General features: G+C 46.5%; 2 protein-coding genes and 1 long non-coding RNA gene across 3 annotated transcripts; 2 read left to right on the top strand and 1 right to left on the bottom strand.

Annotated features, from left to right (window-relative positions):
- Positions 1-378: 378 nt before the first annotated feature.
- Positions 379-8,348, top strand: LOC119707863 (aldo-keto reductase family 1 member B1-like). The gene is made up of 10 exons (XM_038153439.1): positions 379-653; positions 1,954-2,121; positions 2,434-2,550; positions 3,857-3,934; positions 4,483-4,605; positions 5,768-5,874; positions 6,409-6,490; positions 6,957-7,040; positions 7,772-7,854; positions 8,132-8,348. Exons 1-10 carry the CDS (start codon positions 588-590, stop codon positions 8,172-8,174), a joined length of 951 nt encoding a protein of 316 aa, XP_038009367.1. The 5' UTR covers positions 379-587; the 3' UTR covers positions 8,175-8,348.
- LOC119707864 lies at positions 4,540-13,465 on the bottom strand. Its single transcript, XR_005258896.1, has 3 exons — positions 12,827-13,465; positions 10,960-11,112; positions 4,540-4,658 (listed from the first exon to the last, which is right to left on the bottom strand). It is a non-coding gene; the product is annotated as an uncharacterized LOC119707864 (long non-coding RNA).
- Positions 13,466-13,611: 146 nt separating this feature from the next.
- Positions 13,612-22,993, top strand: LOC119707858 (aldo-keto reductase family 1 member B1-like). The gene is made up of 10 exons (XM_038153433.1): positions 13,612-13,772; positions 14,024-14,191; positions 14,655-14,771; positions 16,069-16,146; positions 16,546-16,668; positions 19,838-19,944; positions 20,093-20,174; positions 20,691-20,774; positions 21,555-21,637; positions 22,370-22,993. The coding sequence occupies exons 1-10, from the start codon at positions 13,707-13,709 to the stop codon at positions 22,410-22,412; spliced, it is 951 nt and encodes a 316-aa protein (XP_038009361.1). The 5' UTR covers positions 13,612-13,706; the 3' UTR covers positions 22,413-22,993.
- Positions 22,994-25,813: the final 2,820 nt, after the last annotated feature.

Genomic DNA, 25,813 nt, shown 5'->3' with positions numbered 1-25,813 from the left:
CTGTGTAACGTAACTATTTTGTGATGTTAACTGAAACATCACATCCCGCTGAGGATGGCTGATGTTGCTGACAGAAACCAGGAGGATTACAAAGACAAACTATTGCCTGCCCGCAGGTAAGCAGGGCAGAAAGGAGCAAAAGCAGCTGGGCATCTGCAGTGGGAAAGGCACACAGAGAAAAATGCACTATTATATCGCCAACTGAATGATTCTCCAAGCACGAGCATGCAGCAAAGTTTCAACACAACATCTATTATTCTTAAGCATCTTTCAAAAAAAACATTAAAAGAAGCCTCTCCCAACACCAAAAATAACATTTTTTAAAATACCTGCTTTCTAATTTACCCCTACAAAGGCGGTCACTTTTCCTCTCCTTTACCATAAACACCATCCCACCTTCGGAGGGAGCCCAGAGCCCACACTGCAGCTGCGGGGGCTCGGGAAGCAGCAGCGCTGGCCCGGCCCGGTGTCCCCTTGGCGGGGCCGCGGCTGTCCCGGGCGGGCGGGGCCCGGACGAGGCGGGCACGGCTCTGCCATCGTTAAAGGGCCGCGGGCGGTACTACCGGGCAGCATTCCCGGCTGGAGCCATGGCCGCCTGCCTGCAGCTCTACACCGGGGCCAGGATGCCCCTGATGGGGCTGGGCACATGGAAGGTAACGGGGACAGCGGTCGCTCGCTCGCAGAGGGGCGGGTGCCATCTCCCTCGGAGGGGTCCGGAGCGCTCGGGGGTGGGCAGGGAGCGGGGACAGCTCGGCTCGGTGACACGTCCCCACTGCCATCCCGCCCGGGATGCTGCCGGGGATGCCCTGTCCCTCCGGTGGTCTCCACAGGCACAGCCCCCGCTCTGCTTTTGAAGCCGCTTTCCCTGCCGTGCCCTCCGTCCCTGCCGTGCCCTCCGCCCCTGCCGTGCCCTCTGTCCCCGCCGTGCCCCTCCTGCCGCGGGGGAGAGGTGACCCTTGGGTGTTCCCAGGCTGGGAGAAGCGGCGGCTCCGTCCCTCCCGTAGCCGCCAGGGATGCGCGGATCCCCTCCCTCCATCCCCTCCCTCCATCCCTCCCTCCATCCATCCCTACATCCCTCCATCCATCCATCCATCCCCTGCTATCCCGAGCAGGCTCCCGCGGTTCCCCGGACCCCTCTCCCTGCCCCTTCCCGTGCCACTGCACTGGAGCACCTCCCTGCTGCTTCCGTGCTGTGTAATCCGGGCGAGGTCCCCGGGAATCATCCGATGGCTTTAGAAAACCATTCACGCGTTTTGAGCAAGTTCTGACGAAGAGGTTTGCATTGTTGTTACGATGACTACAAAACCACTGATCTATACAATGCCTAGAAACAAACATTGCTGGATTTGTGTGAACAAGATATGCCAGCATTTCCTTGTGCACAGCTCTTACACGCCCTTGCAGGGTACAGAAACACGTAGAATTGCACACCTCCTCTGTCTCTGAAGGAAGCAGCTGACATAAAGTTCCAATTACAGGTGGGATGTACCCCAGGACAAGCTGGGCTAGAGCACAGTGCAACGCTCCAAAGTGATGTGGATGACTAAGGTGTAGACCGCTGGCCTCCCCACAGAACTGAAATTCTCCCAGCTGGGCCATTTGACTGTTTCTCTGCTCAGACACAGCACTGGGAAGTGCGGAGCACTGAGCAAGGGGCACTGCAGAGCTCCCTGGCACAAAGCTTGGTTTCCCCTGGTCCATCTCTGGCAGTGCTGGGGGCTCTGCTTTACCTGGCTGTTGGCTGAGCCTGCTTGGGACTGGACTTAGGGATCAATGGCGGGAGGCTGGCGTCAAACCCAGCAGCCTGCATTTGTGAGATGAAGAGAGCTTTAAGAACATGGCATGGAAAAACTCTACTTAAAACCCCCACTGTATGTGTCTCTTTAGTTGCTAGGTAACTGAGAAATGGCCTGTATGCTTTGATTTGTGATCTTTTTAACCTTCTTTTTCCAGTCTGAGGCTGGGCAGGTTAAAGCTGCGGTGATGGCTGCCATCGATGCCGGGTACCGCCACTTTGACTGTGCCTACGTGTACCAGAATGAGAGTGAGATTGGGGAAGGGATCCAGCAGAAAATCAAGGAAGGTGTTGTGAAAAGAGAAGATCTCTTCGTTGTCAGCAAGGTAGGGTTACCTAGGATCCAGGGGAAAGCTTTGTGACAACATTTGCATAAAGGGAAATTCAGGGAAAGGCTGTGTGCTATAGTGTGGAGTAATTAGGAGAATAGCTCAAGCCCATATGGGTAAAATCTTCTTTTTGTCACTGTATTTTGTAGAGTGTTATTTAAGATGTGTTCCACATTCTCCATTTTCATGGGACTGTTCAAAATACATGTTAAGCAGAAATGGTCCCTGAGAGTGTGCTAGTTTTTTTTCCTTCTCCAGGAAAGAGCTTTAAGCCAGGAGGTCACAGTCTGCCTTGTTTTTTTTCTCTAGCTGTGGTCCACTTTTCATGAGAAGCATCTGGTGAAGGGAGCCTGCCAGAAGACTCTTGCTGACCTGAAACTGGATTACCTGGATCTGTACCTCATGCACTGGCCTCTGGGGTTCAAGGTACAGTAGCAGCAGGGCCCTTGGTTTTCTCTCCTGGGAGAGCCCAGCAGTGCCAGAAGCACTTGCAGCACCAGTGCTGCTCCAGAAAGAGCCCGTGCCTGCTGTGCCAGCACTGCCCCGGTGCTGCCCACCCTGCCCTGCTGTGCCCCTGATCTCTGCCCCAGAGCGCTCCTGCACAGCGTCCTCTGCCCTGCTGATAACAGAGAGGCAGCCCCAGCAGCAAGGTCAGGCCTCTGGCTGCAGGACTGACTCATGCTGCTTAACTTTGGGCTAAATCATCCTCTCCTGCTTCGAGGGAAGGAAGGATGTACTTTGCTGCCTGACAGGAATTCTTTCCTCTGCATGTTACAGAATCACAGAACAAGAGAATGTTTCTGTCTTCCTTCTATTTCTTTCTTTAATCACTGAGTCCTTAATACAGTACAGGTTGAGCTGACCTTTCCTGTAGGAGCCTTAAAGTTGTTCCACAGACCTTGGATTTCAAAAGGTGAGACTTTCTGGCATCCATGTCAGAAGTACATGAAATACATCTCATCCTTCATGTACTTCAAAGGATCTGATGTCCCACTCTGTGTCTAGTCTTGGCTTTTTTTTTTGTTTTCTGCTGCAGACAGGTTAAGACCTCCATCCTATCTGTTGCTCTTGAGCTTGTCAACTGTTTGTCACACTTGCAAAGCTGTCATGGTTAGTTTTATGTGAACAAAGAGCTTGAGCAGAAGCGTCATGGCATAGTACTCTGTCAGCTGCACACTGGATGTGGAGCAATGTGCAGATGTGGGGTTCTGTTCCTGAGAACAGATGTGGGGTTCTGTTCCTGAGTTTGTACATCTGGGGAGTTCTGATTTGCCACCAACTTAAGCTGAGGCTCCCCTCGCAAGACACCTGTGTGTTTACATAATACCTTCTTCAGTAGATGTGGCTCAGCTTAAACCTGACTTAAATGTTCCTGGGACCTTAACAGATCCTTCAAAAAAAACTACCCCAGTTCTCTCTGAAAGGAATAGTAGAGGACTACAGGAAGCTTGTTTGTTCCACTATAAACAAGTCAAGTGTTTATCTGTGTGTGTTTTAGTGAGTCACCGTTTGCCTGGTCTAGGAGATACACTTGACATTTCTAGTGGGAATGATTCTGCATCATTCCTACTAGGAATAATTGCTGGCAAAACTGCCAGGAACAATGTAGAAAAATATTAATATTTTCTGTACTAGTAGCTAAAGCCATCATGGTCTTCAGTTGTCTTGGTATTAATTTGACAATAAAAGGAGTGTTTAAATATTTTCTTTTATTTTTTTTTTTTACTGACAGGCAGGAGAGGAGCTGTTTCCTGCAGATGACAAAGGCATGGCTATACCCAGCAACACAGATTTTCTAGATACATGGGAGGTAAGTTCAGCCATGGTGGGAAATCATGTTTTCTGTTAATGGCAGCCTTTTCCATGTTTCCATTGCCTTCAGTAGCCACAAAGTTCTTATGTATTTATTGCACCATATACAGTGTAGCTTTTCAAAACATACATGCTCAATCAAGTTGATACTCTTTAGTGAAGCTTCAAGACTGCTTGACTATAACAGAATTGTCCTCACCACTGTTCTTAAATTGCTCAAATACACTCTGCTGAAATAAATTAGGCTGTGATCATACCCACAGCCTGCACTACAGCCCTCTGGTGCTGGCTCAAGAGCACATCACTGATTGTCCTTATTTCCCTTGTGAAAATAACTGAGAGTGAGTTTCTGCCATCTCAAGAAAGGAGCCCTCGGGTTTGGGTGAGATGGAAGACGTGCCACAAATACACCAGAGGTCACTCTCCCCCAGGAGACAATCCTTGCAGCTCCAAACACTTGCCTTTCCTTGCCCATGAAGGGAAATGAAGCCACACAAGGAGTAATCTCTTGTACACTGGTGCTGACTGTGCTCCCCTTTGTGCCAGGCCATGGAGGAGCTGGTGGATGCTGGCCTGGTTAAAGCCATTGGAATCTCCAACTTCAACCACGAGCAGATTGAAAGAATCTTGAACAAGCCAGGACTGAAGCACAGGCCTGCAAATGTCCAGGTGAGCTGCCAAGTGACTGCAGGTTTTGTGAGATTATAAAGATCCAATTACAGCTGCATGAGGAGGAAGAACAAAGCAGACACAGCACAATTATGCCCTGTGATTATTTCTGAGTACTCATAAAGATGTTGTAGATCTGTGTTCTGATAGGGAATGAAGTTGTGGTACACAAATTACAATAAGAACTTCTTAAAATGCTTGTTCTGTTATTAGTAATGGCATCAATCTGCTATTAATAGAAGATAATTGTTCACACAACGTATGTTTTTTGTCATGCAGGACATGCACAATTCAGTTACCCAGTTGGAAAGGGAGGGCAGTTTTAACTTCTATACAGAAGCAGCATTTTCTGACACACTAGTGGCTTCCTGGTATCTACCCTAATTTATGTAAAATATAAAATAAAGTGGTTTTATACACATATATATTTAAAAAATCACCTAGTCTTTTCTGCATACACCAGCCACTGCCCCTTTATATGCAGGAGCTGCAGAAGTTATTGCCTCAAGGGGTCTTGGACAGACTCAGATGTCTCTTACAGTTCTGAATTCAGAATTCCTTGCATATTCACTAAGAGTACTGAGTTCCCTCAGTCTCCAGAGCCTGCCAGTCCTTCCTCTGCATGTAGTTATAAAAAAAAAAAGAGCATGCTGAAAAGAAAAACAAAACCATCTTTTTCCTAACCTACAGCACATGTGAAAGGGGCACCAATTCATGAGAAAGGGAGCTTTGATGTCTAAAACAGATGGGGAGAGAACAGGGTAGATGCAGCATGTCCTTCTCATCCCACTCCACATTATTGCTGAATATACAGGGCATTGGGGTTTTCAATATTTGCTAAGCTGCTGCTTAGAAATCTGAGAAGGGCCTCAGGACAAGCCAAAGAACCCAGAGGTGAGCCTTATGAAATGCTCCTTCCCCAGAGCAAAGACCCAGAGGTACAAGAAATGTCACTGTAGGAGCAGGTGCTGTAGAACACTACAGCTGATAAGACTGGCCCATGAGGACAAAGAGGAGCCTTCAAGAGCATTAGGAGATAATCCCTGCAGTGAGTTACAGATATTAGGAGATAATCCCTGCAGTGAGTTACAGATATTAGGAGATAATCCCTGCAGTGAGTTCCAGCTGGGTTCCTTCAATCTCTGCACTCTTCTGCTGGCAGATCGAATGCAATCCATACCTTACCCAGGAGAAGCTGGTGAACTACTGCCAATCCAAAGGGATTGCTGTGACAGCCTACAGCCCCCTGGGCTCTCCTGACAGACCATGGTAAGACTGCTTTGCAATTTGTGAGGGAGCTGGCATGGAGAACACTTGGAGCACTGAGACAGTGAGTGTACTGTTAGCTGTGGTTGTGTTCGAGGGTGCCCAGGACAAGGGAAGAGATGAGAATTTTGACTCCATGTTTCAGAAGGCTGATGTATTATTTTACTACATATATTATATTAAAATGCTATACTAAAACTATACTAAAAGAATAGAGAGAAAGGATTCATCAGAAGGCTGGAAAGGAATAGAAAGGAATGATAACAAAAGCTCGTGACTGCTCACAGCCTCGACACAGCTGGACCAATGCTTGGACATCAAGTAGAAACAATTCATGTGAGACCAATCAAAGATGCACCTGTTGGTAAAACATCTCCAGACCACATTCCACAGCCATCAGATAGTTATTGTTTACATTTCTTTTCTGAGGCTTCTCAGGAGAAACAATCCTGGCAAAGGGATTTTCATAAAATATCACTGTGACAATTAGGCATTGATCTCAAAACAGACTTCTGGTGTTATCTCTCCACTGTGTAGGGCTAAGCCAGAGGATCCTTCCCTTCTGGATGACCCCAAGATCAAGGAGATTGCAGCCAAGCACAACAAATCCACAGCCCAGGTACATGGATGCCAGACTGTGGGTACCCCTTCCTGTAACACAGGACAGCTAGTGACAATGTAGAGGACAGGCTGGCTCTTTGTTCCCTGTCACCTGTGGTGAGAGGCAGCAGTGCAGGGTCTGTTTTCTGTGTGGCCTGCAATTCACACTCTCTAAGTGTGCTCTGTCATCATGAAACCTCTTCTTGATCCGTCTTCAAATGCTGGAATGTTTCAGTCTTCATCTCAAGTCCTCTTGCAGAGAATGAAATCTTGATAGAAGTTTGGGAGAGCAGGAAGGCTTAGCCTAAAACCTGGATGGGAAAGGAGGCCGTTCATGTGAGGCTCCACCACTTCCCTCTCTGCTCTTCAGGCAGGGCACCCAGGGCTGCAGGGACAGGAATGATTGGAAACAGGGATAACAGCTGTTGGAACAGGCTCTGCTTCCTCCAGAGCAAGAGGAATGATTCAGTTGTCTGTCCTTGCAGGTTCTCCTTCGCTTCCAGATCCAGAGAAATGTGATTGTGATTCCCAAATCTGTCACCCCACAGCGCATTGCAGAGAACTTCAAGGTGAGGGGTGAGGAGTGAGCAGGGGCTGCCCCTCAGGGATGGCTCGGCTTCTCCCTGCACAGCAAGGAATAAGATCCTTTATCATTCTTCTCTGCTCAGGCAAGAACACCAGGATTTTTGTCTGTTTACACACTCTGCTAAGGGCTAAACTTAAAGTTACAGTTGGAGAGCAGGAATGAACCAAGTCTTTTTTCAGTATGCTGATAATTGTAGCAGTCACTTTACGTGGTGTCTTGTATTCTGCAGACTGCAGATGAATTGCCACACGGCTTTTCACTGGCACTTGAGTACAGCACCACAAAAGGCTTATGTAGAGCAAGCAGTGTTAAGAAAACAGTTGTTTGTTTAACAAACCATGCTGCTCTATTGTTAATTCAGTGGTCTTTGACTGCAACTGGTCATTGGGATTTCAAAAAGCCTAGGCAGATTAAGTGAAATATGGCAATCTTGTAGATGTGCCTTTGGAATAGGACAGGAAGATGCATCTCTCACAAGTGGCAGATGCAAGAGCCTGCCAAGTGCCCTGCAACAGCTGGCATGTGTAACTGCAACTTTGGATGAATTTTTCTATTCCCCCTGCCAGTGCATTCTTGGTGGCACAGAGATGCCTTTTTCATGAAGCAGTCATGTCTTCTCACCAGCTACCCTCCCTTGCAGACTCGTTCTTTAATTTTGTGCATTTTGCTTACAGTTTGTTCAAAGAGGTGATTCCCAGCTATTTCTCTTTTCAGGTGTTTGATTTCAAATTGACTAAAGAGGAGATGGCAACTATTTTCAGCTTTAACAGAAACTGGAGAGTCTATACAATGAGCATGTAAGTGGTAGCATTCAGTATTCTTCTCCAAATCTATAAGTTAAGAATACTACATACACAGAGGTTTTACATCTAAATACTGCCTAGAATGCCAAGAGCCTCAATGATGAAGTAATTGGGATGTTGCAAGTACACAAAAAAGACATACTATAGAGGAAAACAAATCTGGACTGAACCCATCCTTCAATTTCAGAGTTCAGATCCCACCTTAGTGGCTTCTTAAAGCAAAACTAGAAAGGAAAATTATTACTAAAATGAAGTCTTCTATTCCCTGCAGGGGCAAAACTCACAAGGACTACCCATTCAATGCAGAATACTGAAGATGCTCATATCCTGCCCTCCTTCAGAGCTTGTTCTGATATTCTTCCTGTCAATTTATCTGGCTTTCTTATCGCATTTCTCCTCCTGCAGCCAGTGAAGTCACAGCATAAGTATTCAGTGATCATCTTTTGTTTATTCTTTCTGAAAGAAACAGTAAAGTTGTTACAAAAGAATAAAATGGGGGCTGTAATCATTTTCTGTCAAAATGTGGATTGAGCAATCCACATTTAGTGAGCGACAGGCTTTGAGCTACACATTCACATTTTTAATTTCTCTTGCTTCAACACAACAGGCTGAGGAGGATAGTTGGCAGTTTTGGGAGAAAAATCTGAGAAATGTGAACTTAAGGCCAGCAGTTTAATCACTCCAGAAGTAACTGAGGAAGCAGATTTTCCTACTTAGGAAAAACTTTCCCTTAGAAAAAAAACAAAACAAAAACAAACAAACAAAAAAAACCCCACAATTTCAATAGCAGAAACCACACAGGTGTGTGGTCGGCAGTATTCTCAGCCAGGTTTCCTCCTGAGCGTGTGGATTCTCCCTGGGACAGGGCACATTCCCCTTTCCCTGCGGGCAGCAGAGGGCGGCCATCCCCCAGCCACCCGGCAGTGCAGGGACGTCCCTGATGTCACACAGCCCGGGGGCCCGGCTGCTGGCACGAGGAGCTCAGCCCCCAAAGTGCCAGCATCCCCTGTGGCCCTGTCAGCCTCGGGGCCAAATTCTCCTCTCTTCTCACCCAGTGCCCCTCTAGCTCCATCCACCTCCCCCTTCAGCCTGGCCACCGCCTGCCACTGCCCCTGGCCCCACAGCCCCAGGTGACACCAGCAGGTATTTGCTTTTGGGGCTGTGGCATCTTTGCACTCCCAGCACCTGGGCAGGTGGCCAAACACAATCATGAAGTTGCACACTGGGTTTCAAGGCAATAGATCAAAACTTCTGCTGAAAAAAACGAGCACTTTAGGGACTTCTTTCCAAAATTTCCACTTTCGATTCACGAAAATGCAATCCAAGAATGTTTGCTTTGCAGCTTCCTAAAGGAAGCAACCCATAAAACCTTCTGTAATCCTCAGGCTGAGGTGAGACGTAGCTCTGCAGAGATCAAATACACATTTTTATTGAACAATAAAGGTACAATGTTACTATGATGCAGAAGTTTGGAGCACTGTCTTCTCAGAGAATACCTTCTCCAGCCCAGGTTACCCAGTGCCCATAGAGCCCTCAGTGGTTCCCTTGTTCAAGCATAACTCATCCACCAGCTCCAGTGCCCTTGGAATTAACTCCTTTCAGCATGGATCTCCTTCAAAAAGTGCACCTGTGTCTCCAGAAGGATTCCTGAATGACAGAACTGTGAGCTTAAATTCTGGCATGGGGCAGGGTGTTTATATCTGTTTCAGTGGTCTCCACACAGGTCACCGCTGCCATCCCTTGATACCACCTGCAATTTATGTTCTTTACATTCCACCCTGCACTTAATTGAAAGATATGTTAAGAAATGTTTCACCCTTATTCAAACTCCACCTTTAACATCATCATCATCATCTTACTGCATGTTCACTATAAACTCCACCCCTTGCCCTTGCAGGCAAACATAAGACACGTATCCCAAACCCACCCCTTCTCCCACAGACAAAATTATCAGGATCAACACTGCAACAGTCAACATATTTTCCAACCACTTCTAAAATGCTTTCCAAGCTGAACTCCCAGCACTATCCTTGCTTCTGCCACTACTCTGCCCATCTCCTGGCATGCACCAGCCAGAACAAGGCGTGTAAAGTTACTCCTTGATGTCCCCACAGCTTATCAAGTGATACCAGTAGTAACTGTGCCCAGACCTTGCAGCTTTCAGGCAACAGCATCAGTGATCACCACTTTTCCAGGGTCCCTTCCCCCTTGCCTGTGAACACAACCCAGCAGTCCAAGCAACTGCAGGGGAGTCTCACCTGTGGGATCAGCAGAATCAGATTATTTCCCCTCACAGCCCGTCACTGGTGGGTCCTAAAGCCTTCCTCCCTTGGGAAGGACAATGCCTGCTAGTAGCAGAGACCCCAAACTTCCCAGAAGTCTGCTCTTACAAGGCAAAAACCTGTATCCCATTTGCTTCAGTTTCTGAGCACGGACACAGCCACTGCAGGGACAGTTCAATATTTCTGCAGTTTCATTCTGAGTGAAGGACTGTCAAGAGAGCACTCAGATTCTGGGGAGCAGCACTCCCACCTCCACAGGCCTACCTAACCTTGCAACTCGAGCTGCCTGAAGAGGCTTTGTTTTCACGTTGCCATCAGCTTTCAGAAAGCATCTGTTTCTCTCTTCCAAGTCATCTTCCCACCCAGCACTGCTATGCCCAGGTGCCTCCTTGTGGTTGTGATATTTTATGAAAATCCCTTTGCTAGGATTTTCTTCTCCTGAGAAGCTGAGAGGGCCTCAGCTTCAAGTGTAAACAATTTGTGATCTGCTGCTGTGGAATGCAGCAGGTGCTTCCTCGATTGGTCAGTGTGGGATGTTTCTACTTGGTGACCAATCGAGGAGGCAGCAGCTCTCGGACTCTCTGGGAGTCACAGAACTTTGTTATTCATTCCTTTCTATTCCTGTCTCGCCTTCTGATGAACCTTTCTCTCTGTTCTTTGTAGTATAGTTATAGTGTGGTCTTTTTTAATGTAATATATATCATCATATAATAAACCAGCTTTCTAAAATGGAGTCAAGAACTCTCCTTCACATCACCAAATCCAGACTACCCAGAAGACCCACAGTAATAAATGGTGACCCCAGATGTGGCAATACCTCCTCTCTTCAGGCAATTGCACACTGTGTGTACTCCCCCCTGGCCATGCACTGGCTGCTCCACTTCCAGGACTGTGTATTCCCAGGGCCAGGATCATTGCTGCTTCCAGACTTCTTCTGACTACTCCACTTCTGGGCTGTGACTCAGGGTAACTGAGGAGAGAAGACAGAACACAGAAGAACAAATGAGAAAATACCTTTCTCCCCCTTCCCCAGCCTCTCTTTAAGCCAAACACCAATCCACCCCCTGTCCTCCTCTCCATCCTGCCTTTGTCACCACAGATTACATCCAGGCCATCCCTGTTCCTCCCTGGAACCAAGGGTGGCTCAGAGGGTGATCTGGGTACCTGACGCTTCCTTTCACCACTCAGTCCTGCTTACTGTGTCCTAGAATTCCTGGGTGGGCAGTCTGCTGTCCCCAGGGCTGCCACTGTCCCCAGGGCTGCCACTGTCCTGCCCAGCAGGGGTGGCCCAGCCCACAGGAGCCCTCTTTGGAGTGAGGTGCTGCCCTCCTTCTCAGCAGCCAGGGGGACTGTGGGGGACACACAGGTGCTTCCCATCTGCCAGAACTCAGTCACCCCAGGTACAGCACCAGTTTCAGAGCAAGCCAGAATCAGTCCTGACCAGTCTGGGGCAGTTCATGGTTTCCCCCTGTCCAGGCTTCCCTTGCTGCACTAAACCTGCCCTTCCCACACAATAATCACCACAGAGGGGTGGCAAGATCACTTCCTCATCCTTGGCTGTGCCCTGAGCTTGTTATTTCAGCAGGTGCAATTAAAGGACTAAAGCATGAGGACAAAAAGCTCCATCAGCTCTGAGAATAAGGGAGATCCACCAAGATATGCTCCTGGGCTGATCTGAGCTCAGAGTGAAAAAGAGGCCGAGATCTTCTACAGTCAGGGGTGGCCAAGCCCCTGAGATCTGCCTCCTGAGAGATGGAACTGGAACCCCCCACTGAGCAAGATAAATCTCCCCTCCAAGCAAAGCAGAAATTCCTGCTGTGCTTCGCAGTGATTCAAGCATGAAACCTGCATGCCCTCACCTCCAAACCCTGGTTTAAGCTGTGCCTGTGTCTGTACAGACCATTGCAGCTCTTCCCCTTCATTCTAGAGATGATCACACCTTGCAACACTGTCACCTTTGCCTTCATGAACTTGAACTTTGCCTTCATGTTCTCAGTGGGCCACTGGGTCTCTCTGGTGAACACTGTCCATAAGGACATACCCACTTCCCTTATTCTGGGCCCTGTTCTCAGATTCCAAACACTGCTGGTCACCAAAGTCACAACTTGTGGTGAAATTACAGTTGCCAAATGCAAAGTCAGCAAAACAAACTGAAAACTCATGAGATTACTCCTCCTGTTCCAGTGCACGTGGATCAAGGAAAAAAAAAAAGAAAAAAATAAAGAAAGCAAGACCCTCCTCCCCCTTGCAGTTCCTCAATGTCAGCGCTCTCTGTAAAGACATGGCCATGTTGTCAAGGACACAGGGCACAAAATTTAGCAGGCTGGCTGTCACAAGGTGGCATGTACAGTACTTAATCTTCCCCCAAGGCCCCCACCAGACCTTCAGAAGAGGCAAACAGTGGAAAGCTGACTGGCCTTACAGCTCTGAGGGGAAAGGCTCCAGCTCACAAGAGCTAACAGCAAAAACAAAATACAGAACTTCTGCCTGAAGCCTCTTGTGGCAGGATGGAGACATCTCTCTGACTTGAAACCAAGAGGGAAAATTCAACCCAAGCAGCAAGAGGTAAGCAGCAAGATGTGTAAAGGTTTTGTGATCCAAGTGAAAGCACATCGCATCCTGCCAGGGGTGCCTGATGGCGCTGACATGAAACAGGAGGAACATTAAAGAGAAAAACCAATTACCTTGCCGTCCTTAGCTAAATGGAGCAAAAAATATGAAGCTGCAGATAGCAGGGAGAGGCACCCAGAGCAAACGCTCGCACCTGAAGAAACTCTTCACATGTGAATAAGCAGCAAAGCCTCCCAGGCAAGTCTGGGTTTTTCCATTGCGCTGTGACGTCTTCAGCAGAACAGCAAATGCTTGTCTGCAGGAGCATCAAAGCCAGTTTGTGATGGGAGACTGCTGGCCACTGCTGCCTGGGATTACAATCGTGCATTTTATTCTGCCGTGTCCTCAGCACCTCCCTAAGGACAGAAGGACAACGCGATTATTATGTCACTCATTAAAAAGCTACCGCTCCTCTTCTGAGACTTTCAAAAAACCCCTTCCAAAATTCAAAATAAAGCTGGGGTTTTTTTTAGATTCACTGTATCCTAAAAATTACTGCTAAGCCACAGCTCGCAGTGGAAGCTGCGTTTGTCCCACTTGGCGCAGGAACAGCTTCTCCCGGCTCTCAGAAACCACCGAGGGTTCTGCTGTCGTGTCGCTGCATCGCCACACAGGGCCACAAGACTCCGGAAAGGGGGACCAGCCCGGGCCACCAGCCCTGCGGCGGGGACGCGGGGCTCAGCGCGCCCCAGCTCTTGGGGCGCGGGGACAGCTGTGTCTCACGTCCCCTGTGTCACCCCCGGCCCGGGGATGAGGCGCTGGGGGAGGGCCCGTGTGCGGTGAGGGCTGCGGGGCGCTCCCCAGGCCGGAGCCGCGATCGCGGCCCGCTCCGGGCCCCGGGCTCGGCGCCGCCCCGAGAGCCCCGCGCCGGGCGGGGCGGGCCCGGCGCCGCTCGCTATTAAAGGCGCGGGGTTCAGCCGCAGCCCTAGCGGTGCTGCTGCTGCTGGCGCGGCCATGGCGAGCTACGTGCAGCTCAACACCGGGGCCAAGATGCCCATCCTGGGGCTGGGCACGTGGAAGGTACCGGGCGGCGCTCGCCTGGGCTGGCGGCGTGAGGGCGATGGGGAGCGGGGAAGGAAGGAAGGAGCGCGGCGCGGGCCCTGCGAGCGCTGCCCGCGCCACCGACACCCGGCCAGGCCGCCGCCGGGATTTGGCTTTGTTTTTAGTTGGGGTTTGCTTTGGATGTGGTGGCTTTCTCGGTTTTATCTTGCCGTGAGAAAGGTCTTCGGTGCTGTGCTGATGAGAGGTTTTTTTGCCATCGCTTTTTCCAGTCCCAGCCAGGGAAGGTGACAGCTGCGGTGACGGCTGCCATCGATGCCGGGTACCGCCACCTCGACTGTGCCTATGTGTACCAGAATGAGAACGAAGTTGGGGAGGGGATCCAGCAGAAAATCAAGGAAGGCGTTGTGAAACGAGAGGACCTCTTTATCGTCAGTAAGGTAGGGGTCTGGTGATACAGGATATACCGGGGGATTCCTTTTTATTTTAAAGTGACTCCCCACTTCTTTACTTACCTACTCTGTTGTGCAGTGTGGAACAATTCAGAGCATCACTTAAGCCATTCCTGAGATTCCTGCTTTACCTCATCTTGTATTGAGAATTATGCAGGGTCTATGCCACAAATTTAGGTGAAACTTTCAATCTAAGTCTTAATAAGTGAAACAAGACTACTTCTGCTGTCTGCCAGGACAGCGTGCAGTCAGTCATGTGTGCTGCCCCTGCACACTTTGCCCGGTATCACAGGCCAGGGCTGCTCACAGAACAGTCCCACTGCAAGAGCTGTAGGATGACCTGGTTTCACATCACTTTCCCAAGGGGACAGGCACCCTGCTGAACAGTACAGAAGAGTTCCAAGAGCTTTAACCCGAGAGGTCACAATGTGCCTTGGCTTTTTGTCTCCAGCTGTGGTGCACGTTCCATGAGAAGCATCTGGTGAAGGGAGCCTGCCAGAAGACTCTTACTGCCCTGAAACTGGATTACCTGGATCTGTACCTCATCCACTGGCCTCTTGGTTTGAAGGTACAGTAACAGCAGTGCCCTTGGCTTTGTCAGTGAGTGGCAATTATGAGGAGCTATATGGCTTTATAGCCCAGTGATTGCTTCAGTTGCACAGATCATCTTATGTGTATTGTGTAACAGCACTGCTCTGGTGCTCAGCTTTGCTGTGGCCATGTGAGCCAGGCTGTTGGTTTTTGCTGCTGAGATCCCTGCTTGCATGGCATCTGCTGCCCTTTTGGTTATGGAAGAGGCAGACCTTGAACCCTAGGGATGGGTTTCCCTGCTGGAAACAGAAGCTATATCTCTTTCCTTTTTATTAATGCTTATGTTGTCTTCTAAAAGTCCAAAGTTACACTCAGTGTGGTTCCCTCTTTGTGGGACGAAGGCTATACTTTGCTGTCTGACTGAAGTTCTTTCCTCTGTATGTTACAGAATAAGGGATTGCTTGTCTTTCATTTCTGTCTTTAATCACTGAGTCCTTAAATGCAATCCAGCTTGAACTGACCTTTGCTATAGGAGCTTTAGCATTCCACAGGCTCCAGAGTTAAACTTTTTAGTTCCTAACTCTTCCAGTGGTTACATGAAAAAGACCTGATGTCTCAGTTTGAATATGTCCAAGCTTAGGCTTTCAGTGAGAATTTAATCAAAATTTTCTCTCTAACTCTTGCTACCAAGATGAACTGTTCTTTATAACATCAGTATTTTTAAAATTAGTTTCACATGGACAGAACTATCAAAGTGAAAATGTGTTGTGGTGTAAATAGTGAATGAGTAGAAAATAACTGGTTTTGAATGAAGCTGATACCTGGCAGATAGCCCTAACAGGGACACAGGGTGTTCTAACCTTCCCTGTGCCAGCAACTTAAACAAGGACACTCCCCATGAAAGACCGGCCAGGAAATCTTTTCCAGTATAAGGTGAACATATTCCAAGTCCTAAGTGGGTCCTTATTACACATTTCACTAAAACACTTCATTATGAGCAGGTAACAACTGTGTATTTTTTGTAAGCTGGCTATAATTCTACTTTCTGTATTACAAGTGGAGACTTAAGTTTCACCATACGGCCTTTGATGAGCCAGGGGACACAGTGTCCATCAGGAGTATCTGTCCTTACTGGCTTGACTGTAGGCAAAAAACCACCGCAGTGCCATGAGAACACAAAAGAAAAGACTGAAGACTATAGATAGTGAGTATTAAAGCCTCATCCATATGTAGATAATTAGGGTAATAAATGTTTATAGGGTCATGGTCTTCAGCTAGTGTTAACCCAACCTCCCAGTGATGTGTGTTTCAAGCAATTTCTCTCTCACTGACAGGCAGGAGAGGACCTGTTCCCTGTAGATGACAAAGGCATTGCTATCTCCAGCAACACAGATATTCTAGACACATGGGAGGTAAGTTCAGCCACAGCAGGAGAAAGTTTAGACTGATGAAGGTAACGAGAGCATCAGAGACTGCTGAGAACAGAAGGCAATCTCATGTACTTGGAATTACTTGGAAAGACTCACTGGTACAATAGCAAATTGTCATGTATCAATTCGTTGTTTTCCACTTCTAACTTGCTGTGAATTTCCATAATCCATAATCAAACAGAATGAGTCCTTTGAGTATGGGAAGTATGGCACATATACAGCAGTGTTCTGGGTTTTTTTTTTTCCTCAAGCTTGAACTCTGAAAATCTAAATACTTCATTCAGGTTTCTTATGAAGGGAACAAGGTATGTCAGGATGCATATTGCTGCTCAAGCCCTGCCTTTGTATATTAGATGCTGACTTTGTGCTTCTTTCTGCCAGGCCATGGAGGAGCTGGTGGATGCTGGCCTGGTTAAAGCCATTGGAATCTCCAACTTCAACCATGAGCAGATTGAAAGAATCTTGAACAAGCCAGGACTGAAGTACAAACCTGCAAATAATCAGGTGAGCTGCAAAGTGGCAGAGGCAAATGTTTGGTGATGATATTTTTTGTGTGGTCATTTGTTGTGGGTATTTTTAAGAAAATTACAAAGATCTTATTTTGAAATAAAGTTATAGGAAAAAAGACTGGAGTAGACACTACATATTCTTCAGTCTCACCCTCCAGCTGCTTCTGGATGCCGAGGTGCTGTTTTTTTATGAACTCTGTGCCACTGCTTGGAAATCTGGCAATGAGCAGCTGCAGAATCCCTCCTTGTAGGAGCAAAGGAGGGGGGAACTCAGATGAGCTCTAAAAACTTCCTAGCAGTAGAGTAAGGTTTGGTGTATGTATACAGAGAGAACTGGATGAACTTTTCATGAGACTTCTGTGGAGAAGCCAGTTCCTGTTGCAGATGATTGAGGGAATTGATCAGGAACATGCTTTATGGACTCAAGAGTTAATGAGGGTTACGAGGAGACGGAGTTGCAGGGTGGGCAATAGAGTACAAATTGTGTAGACAGCACTTGAAGGAAATCTTAGGAAAATTCAGGTGGCAGGAGACCTTGGGAGATGATCTCAGAGGAACATCAACCCTGAGATCAGACTGGGTTGTCCAGGGCTTTATCCATCTTGAAAACCTGTGAGGATGGAGACAGCACAGCCTCCCCAGGCAGTGTGCTCTGCTCCCTGACCCCCTTGAGTGTATGACAGGCAGGGGGAATTCCCCTGCATCCAGTCTCAGCCTCTCTTGTTTTCAGCTTGCTTTCCTCCAAGCACCACTGAAGAGCTTGGCTTGTCTTTGAATGACCTTTTAGGTACTGCAGAGCTGCTACTAGGAGGCCTGAAGCCTTCCCTTCCCCAGGCACAGCAAGCCCGGCTCTCTCAGCCTTTCCCAGTTTGGCAGGTTCTCCAGCCCTTACCCATCCTGCAGTTTCTCTGCTGAGTTGATGGCATTCTGTCAATGTTTCTGCTACTGAGGGGAGCTGGGAAGAGGAGGACTGGACACAGTATTATGAAGGTGGTCTGGCAAGGATGAGTAGAGGCAAATGATCACTTCTCACAGTTCACTGGCTGTGTTCCTGCTGCCAGGGCTCACTGCTGGCTCATGTCCCGCTCAGTCTGTTATGACCCCCAAGTCCTTTCTAGCATGGCTGCTTTACAGGTAGTCAGGTTCCAGCCTGTGCTATTGCCAGGGGCTTTTCCTTCTCAGGTGCATGGCTTTGTGTGCAGCCTTGTTGAACTCCTTCAGGTTTTTGTTTGCCTGTTGTTTCTGCCTGAATGGGTCCTGCTGCGGTGGCAGTCCTGCCCTTGGGCGTGTTGGCTGGTTGTTCCCCAGTTTGACATCATCTTCAAGATTGACATGATTATAGACTGGCACAGGTTGCTGAAGAAGACACGTCCCAGGATAGACCCCAGTGGGGTCTGCCTAGAGCTGACCTTGACTCTCATGGCATTTGAAGGACTCTAATCATTTACTGATTATTAAAACTGGGTCATTTATTGTGGTAACTTGAGCATTATCTGCCCCAAAGCACTTTCAGAAAATTTAGTGTAAGATTTATGGTAACCTTTCAACTTCTGCCTTACCTCATTGCCATGATCACTATATGACAATTACATTATTATAATTTATATCATATAATTAATATCATTATTATCATATCAATTACCTTCTCTGGCATAGGGGTCACTGATCTTGGACCTCTCACACTTGTCAGTGCCCTCAGGCTCTAAATGATTATTGACTATAATCAAGTTTGGCACAAAGCATTGGGTCTTTGGTTCCTGTCCTTTATAAACCACTGCTTCTGAAGAAATGCTTGCAAGCCTGAAAGCTTGCTGTTACTAACACCAGTTGGGCTAATAGTGAGAGTGCTTCCTGAAAACACTTTCTCTGCAGATATTTCACGTGTAATCCCCTGTCTTTCTTGTCATTTCTGTTTTTTATTTGACTGCAGCCAGGTTGTGTTGGTTTCAATTGTAGTGAGAAATTAGTTGGGCAAGGTAGTAATTACATAACAATGATGCTGGTACTTAGTTTTTCAACTTGAGTGCCAGTGGAGAGGTGAGGATGACTGTGCCTTGCTTATGTTGCATAAATTCTACTTACTGAGTAGTTGAAAACTAGATGCTCTGTTACTCTTAAACAGCTGTCTTTCTGCAACTGCTGAAGCAAAATAAATATGTATAATATGTCCTAAAAATGGAGCTCTCTGTTCTGTTTAATATTCCAGCATGTCTCGGAGGGGAAAGAGGCATGCAGGCCTCTGATAACAGCAGGCAGCTAGAACCACAAATAAAGTGCTCGAGGCTGTAAACTGATTCCATGTTTTGCACTGCCTTGCTCCACCTGCCAGCGGCACAAGTTTCCAGGGACTGCCCTCAGAGTGCAGCTGCAGGAGGCTCAAATGGCAGCACAGTCCAAAGGGTTCTTGCTGTTGCCTGCTGGAAGAGAAGTAGTGCTCCCTGGTGTGCAGCTACCCTGAAAGCCCCTCTGTGCAAAGTATCAAATATTCATGCTCATTCACTGCCTCCTGACACGTGAACAGTTCCTGTTCCATGCTCCCTGTCTGTGCATGTGCCTGCCAGAACACACACCCACTGGGAAGGAGTCTGTTCCATTATGGAGCTGTTTTATGCTAAGTGCATGTGTGTTTGTAAAAGGTGTGTGATAGGCACTGAGCTGAAGCTCTAAAATCTGTAGCAGGCAACCACTTTCAGCACTTTCAGACTAAAGGTGTTTAGTGTGAGTATTGACACAAATCAAATAAAAGCTAATGAAACGATGCTGACCTTGAAGTTAATATGGTAGCTGTAAAAAATATTATGGGATGTTTAATTAGGGGTGAAAAAAGAACTTCGGTCTGCAAACCTATTGCTGTGATTTCACAGCTCTCCTGGGTGTGCATTTTACTGTCCCATTGAAGCAATTGTGTAGCTGGTCACTCATATGCTGGAGATGATCTGGATCAGCAAAGTTTTAAGGAGTTTTGTCACAGTCCTTGGACCCTTCACTGCAAGGAGAGAGCTACTATAAATAGTAGAAAGGGGGTGGGGCATAGAGAAAATAAAGACTGTATAATATTGCTTGGAGACTATTGAGTTAGCACAAAAATCAGCCTTTGATTACACTAATCCCTGGAACATGGTAAAGCAGTTAACTGTCAGTCTCTGTACGTTCTATGTTGGCAGGTGGAGTGTCATCCATACCTTACCCAGGAGAAGCTGATCAAGTACTGTCAATCCAAAGGGATTGCTGTGACAGCATACAGCCCCCTGGGCTCTCCTGACAGACCATGGTAAGACTGCTTTGCCTGGGAGCTGGTGTGGATTATTCTGGAAGCACAGAGACTACGTGTGCAGCATTAATTTTTCATCCAGATACAGATCTTTACTAGGTTGGACCTGAGGAGGTTTCTTGCCACTGATCTTTTCTCTTCTGTGTAGGGCTAAGCCCGAGGATCCTTCCCTGCTGGATGACCCCAAGATCAAAGAGATTGCAGCCAAGCACAACAAAACCCCAGCACAGGTGGGTAGGTGCCAGAGTACCGCTTCCTGTAGCACAAGCTAATGACAATGTAGTGGACAGGCTGGCTCTCCATCCCCTGTCACCTGTGGTGTTAGGTAGCAGTGCAGGTTTGTTCTTTATGTGGCCTTCCATGCTTGCAAGGGTGCACTGATCATCACAAGGAACATTTTCTTGACCCATCTTCAGATGCTGCTGTGTTTGTTTGTCTTGCCATCTCAAGTGTTGTTGCAAAGAAGGGAACATTTGAATAGCCTACTCAAAATCTGGGTGAGAAGGAAAGGAATCACTAAATTGCAGGGGAGAGGAGAGAGGAAGCCTTGTTTGGATTCCACCACTCCTCTACATGCACTTCAGGAAGTGCTGTTTAGAATTCAGATAAAATTTGTAAAGCAGCTCCAAAGGGTGGGTAAATTCTGCTGAATTTTGTACAATTTACAGTAAGTAACTGCTGAGCAGGCTCTGCTTGCAGGGAGCAGGAGCCATCCCCTCTCTGATGCAGTGATGTGCCTCTTGCAGGTCCTCATCCGGTTCCACATCCAGAGAAACGTGGTTGTCATTCCCAAATCTGTCACCCCGCAGCGCATTGTGGAGAACTTCCAGGTGAGTCAGTGGAGAGAGCTGATGCATGGCATGTCCAGGGATGGCTTGGCTTCTCCCTGCACAGCCAGCACTGATCCTTTCTCACCCTTCCCAGGTGCTCTTCTGACAAGAGGACTGGGCTTTTTCTCCATGTGTTTACTTACAGTCTCCTGAGGGCTGAATTTACAGTGGGAGAGCAGGAATGACCAGAGCTTTAGGATACACTATATCCTGATAATCTGAGCAGTCACATTGTGATTCTTCCTGTTTTGTGTCATGTGAATGAGTCATTTGACAGCTTATTTGCGGCCTGAGTGCAGTAGCACACCCCAAAAGACTTCTGTAAAGCGAGCACTTTTAAGGAAATAGTCCTGGTGTCCATGAACTGTGTTGCTGTTCTGGATTCAGTATTAGGATTTTGCTTCCTAACACTCAGTGGCTTTAGGTGGAATATGGAGGTCTTGCAGCCACTACTTTGGCGTAGCACAGCAAGATGCATTCTTTGCAAATGGGAGATGGAGGCATTCTGCTGCACAGTGCTCCCCAAACTTCTTCAAGCAACTGGCATGGGTAACTGCAACTTGAGATTCTGTAATTCCTGCCTGTCCCTGCTCACCTTCCTCTCCCACTCCAGCTAGAGGAGGCTCACAAATCCAGGGAGTCTTGTCTTTTTCCTTTCCCTTGTGAAGCAGTCACTTCTAACAAGCACTGTGGACTTGTTCTTAAATTTTGGGTTTTTTTTTTTTTTGCTTACAAGCACTGATTAGTTCAGAGGTGATTTCTGGCTTTTTCTCCTCTTAGGTGTTTGACTTTGAATTGACTAAAGAGGAGATGGCAACTATTCTCAGCTTTAATAGAAACTGGAGAGCCTGTGAAATGTTTGTGTAAGTGGCACTTCCTTTTCTTTAAACTATTAAGTTATCACATAGTTCAGTAAATGAAGTTACAGATGGTAGTCTTGACTGAAATTCAGGATATGCAAACCCAGTTTTCAAAGGGGTCATCTTCTAAGTAACTTTCCATAGTAAGACTTCTTTAAATGTTCATTTTATGAACCAAAACATGATGAGCATTGAGCACACTTCACTTTCAGTTCAGTTGCTAAGAAACTCTTTGTAGCTGGCATTGCAACAGGAGGCTTCTTATTTGTCATTTTTTTTTGTCTATATTGGAGGAATGAGCATGATGCAGACTTAAAATCTTGATTAGCTTTGCTTGCAGTGTCTTGTCTGAAGTACATTACAAAATCTGTGTGCTCTTCAGGAGTTGTTGGGAAGGTAGATGAACATTGAAAATATAATGTGAGGATTTGCTGCTTGGAAGTGTAGATCCAGATGTGAAATCTTTTTTGGAAGGCTGCAAAAAAGGTCTTGCTGTCAGTAAACAGCAAAAACTTGACTTAGTTGTCTACGAAGCACCTCTAGGTCCCATCACTCAAGCAACAGGAGGCACTCAAAGTCTTTTTGTTTGGAAATGCAGCATGTCACCAAGGAAAAGAGAAACAGACTTTGCTTTTATGCAGTTCATCTCTTCCCTTGGTGGTTCTTTGAAGTGGTTACAGATGCATACAATGCCTTTGGGATGTGAGATAATCTTTGCTTTTTGATTTCCTCCAGGTGCAAAACTCACAAGGGCTACCCTTTCAATGCAGAGTACTGAAGATGGTTCCCTGCCTTTCTCCAGGCTTCCCAGATATGCTTCTGCTGTTGCCTTTGAGTTGTCTGTGTAGCTTTTTTACTGCATCAGACACCCCTCCACACCCCGTTTTTTTTCCTTTCTTTTCCCCACAAAGATGCAGTATATGTACTCTGTGACTTTGAGCTGTTTTCTTTTTTGGAAGAAGGAAATGCTGAAATGGTTCTGAAGAGCACACTGTGTGGACTAGTAGAATTTCTTAGCCAAACAGCAAGTCTGGAATTGGTAAGCAGAAAGCATTGAGCAAGTTTGAGCAAGCAGTCACTTTTATTTTGGAATACTGTGATTTGGACTAGTGACTGTTGTTGTCTGGAAGGACCAGCATATTGGCAGATATTGCATAATGAGGTTTGCTCTTTTTTTTTTTTGGTTGGTTTTGTTTCTTTGTAACACTCCATACCTTTTTATTTTCCCTCTAATTGGAAGTATAAGTTGATTTCTAAGTGATTTCTACGTGGGTAGCTCTTTGAAAAGTGTATAGATCTTGGTTTCTTGGTGATATAAAAGCTGTTTTGCTTATAATAAAATACAGTTTCATTACTGTGTGTAATGAGATGGTTATTTCAGTCACGCTCTAATGGTGGTAATGCTGGAGCAGCTGTATAATATCAGCTGTCTCTAGAGATTACACAAAGGCAAGAAAATTACCATCCCCCACAAAATCATCTGTTGATGTTGACTTCCTAGTGTACCCTGGGAGCTGCCTGCTGTTCTCATGGCTGAACTTGTGGCCAGTGAGTTGTTTGTGTCTCTCTTTAAATAGAACTGGTTTGGTTCTGACAAGCAATACAGTCACGTTTAATTCAGTTTTTATCTTACTGAGGTGATAGTATGCTTTTGCTAGTAGAAAACTCATTCCACTGAAGACTTGAAGCCCACACAGCATTGCTTTAATAAGCAGTAGAAAACTTGCCCTCTCCAGCAGGGAGCACGTGATGCAGGAAGGAATTCTGTGATTGTACAAGAGACCATTGGCAAATACAGTAAAAATGGGTTTCCAAGAAAATCCTGTGTAAAGCTTTGTTCAGGGAGCACAGAAAAACAGGCTGGTACTGAACTTCTGTTTTGTGAGGTGTGCTTGTCCCTCTGTGGTTCTCACAATACTTGCATGTCGTGATTTTAAAGGTGTTGCCACCTGAGAGCTGCTCAAGACTGTTCACAAAATGCATTTGTGCACTGGGCAAAGCAGTGGCTAATGCTGGGAGGCTTTCTTGCATATTGCTGGGAGAGTTTTTCAGATGTCTGAGTAGATCTGGGATGTGAGTGGTCCCTCTGAGGAGGTTGTGTAGGCCTGGCAAGAAAAGGGGGGTTCTCTGAACAGATGGAAGAAGGGAGACACCAGGGCTGTTAATGCATAAATGTAGGATTGTGATTCCATAACTGTGTAGCAAACCTTAAAGTGAACTTGGTCAGGTTAAAATGTAGCATGAAGGCAATTTGATATCAAATTATTTGTGGAATAGTTGGTTTGTTTCCTGGTTCTGAGCAAAAGGAGTCTAAGGAGTCATACTGATTAAAAAGTACCCCAAAAAAAGTGCTTTCTCAATGTAATGGTTAGTATTTATTAGAAAGAAAAATTTTGAAAGTATTTAAAAATCTTTCCAGTAATGCTAACACCAGAATTAGCATGCAACATGGTTTTGGTCACAATAATTTACAATAGGCTGAACAAGATTGAGTTAACTTAAAATATCAGGAGGAAAGAATCAGTGTCTGACTTGAAGCAATATGCTCCTCTAATGCTGGTTCTTCTAATATAAATTGATTATAAATCACTTTAAATTCTGGCTTAAAAGCACCTACAGAAAGCTTCAGCTCTGCGAGTGTTTTTGGGAATCTCTAATGTGATAAACAAAAGCCCTAAGGCACCTAAAAAAGCCAGAAGAGGTGATGTTCTTTGCTTAGTCTGAGCTGTGACAGAAAACTGCTTGGGGCAATGTTGACTTGCTTGCAAATAACGTTTTTGTGACAAGTGTGTTCTGGCCAGAAGTTACATTGAGGGTCAGGGTTTCCAAAATAGTACATCAGGTTCTGTTAGCTTCCTCTGTTTTCATTTCACTGCAACTTTGTGGAAGTTTGAAATGAAATTTTCCATTCTGGAAGTAGGAATTTTACTGGAGACAGGCTGCTCCCCAGCAGAAGGGAGAGCACTCAGGGTGGAGTGGCATTGTAACAGGCTCTCTCTGTATTTCACTGGATGACTTAGTAGGAAGGAATTTGGAAAGGGTCGTTCTGGGACACGGTGCAGCACTGAGCCGGCAGAGGGCTTGGATCTTGAAGTGTCAGAGTGGGAATAGAGGGAAGGCAGAGAAGCACCTGAGTGCAGGGGCAATGATGCACAAGCTTGAACACAAAGCAGGCTGTTGTCAGAAAGCTTGGGAAGGGAGTGACAGGAAACCCTGTCACCCTTCATGGTTTTGGATTTGGATTAATGGTTTTGGATTGCTTCTCCAAGCATATAATTAAGGCTGAGATGGAGGAAGAGGCAGTCTTCCTTTAGTCTAGGTTGATCTAGGAATTGTTACAGTAAAATAGAGTCTCTTGCACCCCCATGCTTGTGCCATACTCTCTGCCTACAAGAGCAGAGATTTCCTTTCATCTCCTAAAAGGTGAAGTGGAAAGATCAAAGAGTTCAATATCCGGAGCTCAGCATTGCTGCCAGCTGAGCTCTTCCTGCTGAAGCTGTTCACAGCATTTGTTTTTGTGTTGTGATTTGACAGATCTCTGGGTTTCTGATCAAAGACATTTTTAAGGACAAATAGAGTCTTGTAGCTCTTCCAATGAGAAGTTGGTTGTGTTTTGTTTTGTGTTCTTAATTTAAGAACTTGTAGTTCAGCTCCACCTTGTCGGCCTCTTCCTAGACATTCTGGGGACTCTGCTGCAGCAGCTGAGCTACTGTGATACTGTAGCACACCCTGGGAAGAGGATTTCCAGCCTACAGGAAAGATTAAGAGCAGCTAACAGAAAAAAACATGTCCTTGGAACTGGTAAAAGCAGTTCTTGCTGCACTCACTGCTCCAAATGATACCAGATTAGCAGGCCCTTATTTCTTGTTTAGGAGAAAATGGCTCTCACAGGACAAATCCATATTCTTGGTGGCAAAGAATGGTGGTGAACTGATTTATCAGGGAAAACAGGTAGAGAAAACCAGCAATTATCTCATTAGAGAAGGCAAGGTACTGTTTTTGCAAGGTTTTTTTGTGTAGTAGAAGAGAATACAAGAATTATTTGGAATTGGCATCTTGCTGGTTGAAGGTAGGACAGCACAGACAGTTTGACAGGCACAGCACGTTTGTTTCAGGTTGCAGTTGATGTTCCTTTGAGAGAAAATAGCTTTACTTCTGGTATTGGAACACAAATAACAC

This window comes from Motacilla alba, chromosome 1A (assembly GCF_015832195.1).
Source record: "Motacilla alba alba isolate MOTALB_02 chromosome 1A, Motacilla_alba_V1.0_pri, whole genome shotgun sequence".
In the NCBI taxonomy this organism is placed as follows: Eukaryota; Metazoa; Chordata; class Aves; order Passeriformes; family Motacillidae; genus Motacilla; species Motacilla alba.
Note: the sequence above shows the minus strand (reverse complement) of the source record. Positions and strands in the feature narration are given on the sequence as shown.

What these genes read in the sequence shown, in the direction of transcription:
- LOC119707858 (XM_038153433.1), top strand. Translation starts at nt 13,707, where the DNA reads ATGGCGAGCTACGTGCAGCTCAACACCGGGGCCAAGATGCCCATCCTG. An exon ending in GGCTCTCCTGACAGACCATG is followed by an intron (nt 19,945 to 20,092) that starts GTAAGACTGCTT and finishes TCTTCTGTGTAG; the next exon opens with GGCTAAGCCCGAGGATCCTT. An exon ending in AGAGCCTGTGAAATGTTTGT is followed by an intron (nt 21,638 to 22,369) that starts GTAAGTGGCACT and finishes GATTTCCTCCAG; the next exon opens with GTGCAAAACTCACAAGGGCT.
- LOC119707863 (XM_038153439.1), top strand. Translation starts at nt 588, where the DNA reads ATGGCCGCCTGCCTGCAGCTCTACACCGGGGCCAGGATGCCCCTGATG. An exon ending in ATCTCTTCGTTGTCAGCAAG is followed by an intron (nt 2,122 to 2,433) that starts GTAGGGTTACCT and finishes TTTTTTCTCTAG; the next exon opens with CTGTGGTCCACTTTTCATGA. An exon ending in GGCTCTCCTGACAGACCATG is followed by an intron (nt 5,875 to 6,408) that starts GTAAGACTGCTT and finishes TCCACTGTGTAG; the next exon opens with GGCTAAGCCAGAGGATCCTT.